The following is a 6,132-nucleotide window of genomic DNA, read 5'->3' as shown; positions in this document are numbered from 1 at the left end:
GCCCCGCAGCCGCCGGCCGTTTCAATTCGCCGAGGGCAAACTCGCCGACCCAGCTCAAGAAATCGACGCCGATACGACCTTACCCCTATCTCGCCGACTGATTACGAGCGGATTGGGGGCCCTTCAATTGGGAGAGAGGCGCCCCGTGATACGATACGGGGGCAATTGGAGGCGGCGGCGGCCCCGATTTTTTTCCCCGTGATTTTTTCGGGGCTGATTATAGGGGCGGCTCTGGTGATAGCCCTATCTAGGGTTTCGGTTGGGCGGCGAGGCGAAGGCGCTGCCGCGCTAGGGTTTCGGTGGTAGCCCTGCCTCCACGGAGGGGTGGCGTGGAGGTCGCCGGCATGCGTTGATTGGTGATAAGGGGATAGGAGCGGAGCGTTGGCAGCGGCGGCGGCGTGGCATTGCAGCCGCGGATTAGGCTGGTGGGCGCACCGATTGGATCGCTGGAGAAGGACCTCCCCTTTCCGCAGCCATTGGTGGGTAGATGGTGAGTGGTGCCCCCCATGGAGCAGGACATACCCGCCTTCAAGCCGCAATGGCTGATGCAGGGACAGGTCACGGCCACTGGTGCCGCGACCCTCTGGGCCGCAGCTTCGTCACGCAAAGGTGAATTCACCAGCCTTCCAATTTTGTGTTTGCTACTCTCAGACTGCTAGTGTTATAAATGTAATCTATCGCCGGGTGCTGCTAGCTGTGGCTTTCTATGATTGAATGTGGACATCTGTGGTGAAACGGGATGCATCTTGATTCACGCTGGAGATACATGCTTATTTAATGGGATACTTGCGTGCGGGTATTGTTTAAGAGGAGATTAGGGTTTTGTGGTGCCTTTTAGCCTGATGTGATTTTGCTTTGAAAATAGAGATTGGTTTGCTTTGAAAATAGAGATTGGTGAATTCGAATGTTGTTTCTTGGATTAATTAGATTAGATGATGGGAATATTGGCACAAATATGGGCATCATTGAAGAATTCATGTGTTATTTATCTAGTATCAAGGGTTCCTGTAGTTTGAAATGATGCTCATACGATTCAGGTGGTATCAGCTGCGGGTGTCAGCTGCAATAACAAACCATTGCGTTGTGTTCATTACATGTTTTACTGTAGTTTATACTATTTGTAAACATGGTAACATCTGGAAGGCTCGTGACACATTTTTTTTTTGGAACAAAGACGCTAGAAGCGTCCCTCTGGTTTACAAAGTAGATCAAGCCATCAACTGAGGGGTTAATGCTTTATTAATTTATTTATGACCATGCTTTATTTACTCTGTAGTATACCAATTTAACATTTATAGTTGTTGGTGGAATATGTTTCCTTGAACAGCTAAACGACAATTATTTGCAAGCGGAAAGTACCTTGCTAAAAGGGCATCACACTTAAATTGAACCATCTATACATTGTTGTACTAGGAAGCAGCACTTTTTGTTACTATGGAAGGCTGTTTGACCTACTAATGTTAACTTTCAACAAATAAATGGAATTGGCCAACATTGGCAAGAAAGATGAACTTAATATGGTGCTAAGGAGGCATTGGCCCCCCAAATAATTGGCAACCATCCTAAAATTGTTATCTTGGTGGCAGGCGAGTTTTGGCCACCATGCAGACATACCCTGCTACTTCTTTTCAATTACAGTGATTTTTATGTGCTCTTACGAGCATACTATTTGTCTGCAAATGCCATTATGAAGAATGACTCTTACGTGGGGTGGGGGGAGGGGGAGACATTGTAGTTTCATACACCTGTGAACTATAAGTGGCATTGTTTTTCTGTGTTGCAATGCTGTCATATATTATCCTAACAAGTCTTCTCTTGGATATTCTAGTAGATTGTCAAGGTAAGGGTGGTTCATCAAGAAATCGCTCATCTGGGCACAACCGTGACCAGAGTTCTCGGCAGTCTTCATCACGGAGGAGTTCAGTCTCAAGTGGATCCCGGAGGCTTGACCGGGATGACATGGGGAAGACAAGGGGCTATGCAAATTTTGGAAGGAACAAGGATAAGGAGAGGGAGAAGGATTTTGATTCCCGTGATAGGGAGAGTAGGTCCGTTACAGCAGATCGTGATGGCTTTCAATCATTTAGCTCATGTAGACCTGAAAGGGATAGGTTAAATCGTGCTCGCTCGAAGGCAGACACATCAAGTAAGGGAGTAATTAGTCTAAATAATGGTAGTACATCTAAAAGCAATACTGTTGGCGTTGCCTTTGAGCGAGAATTCCCACAGCTTAGTTCCGAGGACAAGAATGGAAGGCAAGACATTAGCAGAGTCCCATCTCCTGGTATCACCACCCCAATTCAGAGCCTGCCTCCATTTACTCCATCTGATGGCTGGACTTCCAAGCTAGTAGGAGCTCCTCTATCAAGTGAGCCAAAGAAAAATCTTGTTGCCTCTTCTGTACCACAAGCCGCTCCTAGTAAAAAGCCTGAAGTAGCACTGAACAGTGGAACTGCATTAAGCATGGCAGAGACTGTTATGCAAGCTCCTCAGAGAACTTTGTCTGGACCTCAGGTAGGAACCATGGCATGGTGTTTATAATGTTCTCATTGATATAAATGTTGTCTCTCTGGATTCATGTTCACGTACTCTTTTGCTTGTAGCTATCAATTGATGCTCAGAAGATTGAAGAAAGAACTTTGAGACAAAACACTCTAAGACCTATGACTTCTGCAACAAGCAAATCTTCTGTGAGTTATCTTCTGCCTTTTGACCAGAAGATTTTTTCACATTTAGTACCTTTTACCTGCAAGAATGGTTGTGATTTACTTTTTGCTCTTACTTGTGGGTGTAAATCACTTCCCATATTTGCTGGCAGTTGCAGTAATAAAATAATTTATCAATATATATATATATGTATGTATGTATGTATGTATGTATGTATAATGTATGCATGTATGTATGTATGTATGTATGCATGTATGTATATACGGTTAACTCTTGGTGTTGGACTAGACATTACATTTTCTGTTTCCTATGTTATGATTTAGTATAACATCATGGGCCACTTCATTTGCCTCTGATATATGCAAAATGTAGTATCGGATTTTCTGCTCTAGCATGATCACATGTTTAATTGTACCCGAACATTACTCAACTAATGGTACTCTGGGAGATGCTTTATATTTCACTGGTTGTGCAGATATGCACTAAGGCGATCTAAACATGCTTTGGAAGTGGAATATTTACACCCTTGCTATTTTGTATGTTAAGAAGCATGGGCAGAATGACTGCTATGAAGTGCATAAATAATTTGCATGTGATACCTACTTTCCTGCGCTTCATGTTTCACTCTAATGCGATTTAAAAATATATTCTGAAGTATTCCTAAGGGCTACTGTCCTGAATTAGTTTGATAGGTTGTTTTCCTTGTGTGTGTTATGAACTTTGACGGTTTGACCAATAGGTAAATACTGTGGAAGGATGCCAGATGGCACAGCTTGAAAGAAGAGGGAACCTAGTAGAGAAGGATTTATCACTACTCTTGCTTGATGATCAAAATAATCGTTCATCTTATGCAGAGATGTGTGTGTGCCTAATAACAAAATATTGATTGAAACGATGTGTAAAATGGTAACTTAAAAAGAGAAGGAAATAACTACTAAATCTAGCAGGGAAACTAATCTCCCAAATCCTATACCTATGGATTTGATTGCTGTTGCCACATCCATTGCCCTAATCGGTGTCACCATGCCCATGATGGCAGTGTGCTAGACTATGATTATCTGGATGTGACCTTGTTCTGTCCCCGAGGTGCAATGTGCCACCAGGTGTGTTCGACATATACTATAATTAAAAAGCAAGCAAAAGTTTTGCCTTGAAAAGATAAGGCTTACTCATAAAACTGATGCTAGTAAACGTTACATGGTTCTGGCAATTGTGTGTTCTGGTTGTGTTTGTCTCACCTTTTTTGAGTGTGTGATATGCATGCACCAATGTATTTTGCTTAGCTAACTTATTTCAAGATTATTCAGGTAACAAGCTCTTCCAAATCAAAAGGAACACGGATTGGAGATCTTGCTGGTACTAGTAAGGCCATACAACAATCATTAGCACTTCCCGCCAATGGTTCTGTTCGAGCTCCAGCCAAGGCCGAGCTTTCAAAGCTTACTCTTTCAGGAAGCTTTAAAATCCTCAGCCGAGAGCAAAATTGTACTGTACAGACTCCTAAAGACTCTCCAGGCAGTCCTGCGAGTCCTCCAGCTCGTGTGGCTTCCATGGAACCACACAAGAAGCCTCCTCTCAGCCAAAAGCCCAAGGTTTCCACACATGATCTTCCTCTAGTGCAAGGTTCATCTTGTGGTGTTAGCAAATCAAGATTAAAGTTCTTCCAGTCGTTGCGAACCAAATCTAATGGTTCAAGTTCAGCCGTTGAGTCAGGTTGTGAGCCATCTCCATCCAGCGGAGTTGATGCGAAGCATGATTCTTGTCTTAATTCTGGAATGAAATGCATGGGGAATGGAAAGTGTTTCTGTGAAGAAGCAAATTCTTCCGAAGGATCCCAGCGGCACCATTCAGACAATGAAGAGAACAAGTCATCCTTGCAGTCTGTTGACATGGCAGCTGGGGGATCTCAGCAGCTTGTTGTAGAAAACCTGGAGTCTGACTCCTCATCCGAACTTGCTGACACAGGAGATGATGGATTCCAGGTATCCGGCTCAGACAATGCAGATGGTAGCTCCTCCTCAGCACTTGCAGATTCAGATGATGGATACAAGAACTCACAGTCTGGCAATGAGGACGCTAGTTCATCGTCAGAGGCTACTGAACCAGAAGATGAGGAGTATCCAGCTGAAGCCATATTCACTGCAGAAGATCTGGCTTTCATGATATCCCTTGGCTGGAGTAAAGATGAAAAGGTGCAACCTTTGGGTTTGGAAGAAATTGCTGACTATGTAAGTCATTTTCATTCTTAATTTCTGATGTCCTTCACACTCTAGTGACATATGCCCAATTCACCAAAACTTGAGGCCCGTAATGTTTGGACTTAATTAGTAGCCTGTAGTTACTTGTTCACATGAAAAACATTTGACGCCATTTTTTGTTATGACACCAATTGCAATCTTGTGCAGGTGAGGCGCCATAAGGGGCTGGAGCAGAGGCTTTTCTCCATGGAAGCCAACGCCGACATCAAGATAATTCTCCTTTATCTTTGCGGTCAGAGCTAAATGAAAGGTTGAAGGAGCCTAGAGTACAGAAAACAGACGCTTTAAAAGGCAGGTACTTAGGGACTATGGAAGCCACAGTTTGCAAAATGCAATGGCTAGTCACACCTTTTGATGCTGAGAACTGATAGCAAAGAGTCCTTGGCATGAGTTTTGTCTAGATTAACAAGTCGAGATTTTTTTCCCTGATGACTCTCGTCTATCAACTTGGGGAGGTGGTTCACAAGTAGTTCTGACAATTTTTGGCATGTTGGAAAAATGAGGTTAGGATTTATCATATTTTTCCCAGGAGTACCAAATGTAGGTCCCGTCCTGCTGCCCTTTGAAAAATAGGTTGCTTTTCCCCCTCGTCAGGTCTTATCTTTATTTTCGAAAAGGATAAGGTGGTATTTTCAACCATGAAAAAGGTGGATATGATTACACTCGTCTCAGAAAAAGTTTCTTTAACTCGATGTCCTCTTTTATTTCCTGTGAGATTGATTCGCTATTTGATGGCTACCTTTCTCTTGTCGATTGACTCTGAAGAAAATATTTCGTGATTGACTGCAGAAAAGTACTCCCTCTGTAAACTAATATAAGAGTAAACACACTGAGGTAGTGATCTAAATGCTCTTATTAGTGATCTAATCACTCTTATATTAGTTTACGGAGGGAATACCCTCTTTTTTTTTTGAACATGAGGGAATACCCTCTAATAATGTTAATATGTCTAAATATCCGTTGCTCTCACTGAAAAGGTTATTTCCCCTTGGATGGTACACTGCGCGTTGCTGCATTAATTTTGTCAAAAAATGCATAAAAATGGCTAAAAATTCTTTTAAAAAGTACACACATACATATGGATCTACACAGCTTGTTTGCAAAGTTTCATGGCGAAATACTTTTTTAGGTGAGCCATCTTCGCCACCATCACCGTAGCTTACCTCGGGCATAAAAACCGAAGACCGAAAACCAAGCTCGAAAAGAC

General features: G+C 42.9%; 1 protein-coding gene across 3 annotated transcripts; it reads left to right on the top strand.

The window, feature by feature from the left end:
- Window positions 1–6: 6 nt before the first annotated feature.
- Window positions 7–5,657, top strand: LOC119316919. Of its 3 annotated transcripts, none has more exons than XM_037591312.1 (5): window positions 7–609; window positions 1,832–2,514; window positions 2,604–2,690; window positions 3,966–4,895; window positions 5,073–5,657. In XM_037591312.1, the coding sequence occupies exons 1-5, from the start codon at window positions 507–509 to the stop codon at window positions 5,166–5,168; spliced, it is 1,899 nt and encodes a 632-aa protein (XP_037447209.1). In that variant the 5' UTR covers window positions 7–506; the 3' UTR covers window positions 5,169–5,657. The 3 variants fall into 3 exon arrangements, with proteins under 3 accessions (XP_037447209.1, XP_037447210.1, XP_037447208.1); XM_037591313.1 differs by having other exon boundaries at window positions 1,829–2,514; window positions 3,975–4,895; XM_037591311.1 differs by having other exon boundaries at window positions 1,829–2,514.
- The last annotated feature ends 475 nt before the right edge of the window (window positions 5,658–6,132 follow it).

The sequence above is a fragment of the Triticum dicoccoides genome, chromosome 6A, assembly GCF_002162155.2.
Source record: "Triticum dicoccoides isolate Atlit2015 ecotype Zavitan chromosome 6A, WEW_v2.0, whole genome shotgun sequence".
NCBI lineage: Eukaryota > Viridiplantae > Streptophyta > Magnoliopsida > Poales > Poaceae > Triticum > Triticum dicoccoides.
This window is presented reverse-complemented; position numbering and strand designations above follow the sequence as displayed.

Bases quoted from the DNA above. Each gene is read 5' to 3' on its own strand.
- LOC119316919 (XM_037591311.1), top strand. From the start codon at position 507: ATGGAGCAGGACATACCCGCCTTCAAGCCGCAATGGCTGATGCAGGGA. The intron at 610-1,828 runs GTGAATTCACCA...TGGATATTCTAG, and splicing joins CGCAGCTTCGTCACGCAAAG to TAGATTGTCAAGGTAAGGGT. The intron at 2,691-3,965 runs GTGAGTTATCTT...ACTTATTTCAAG, and splicing joins CTGCAACAAGCAAATCTTCT to ATTATTCAGGTAACAAGCTC.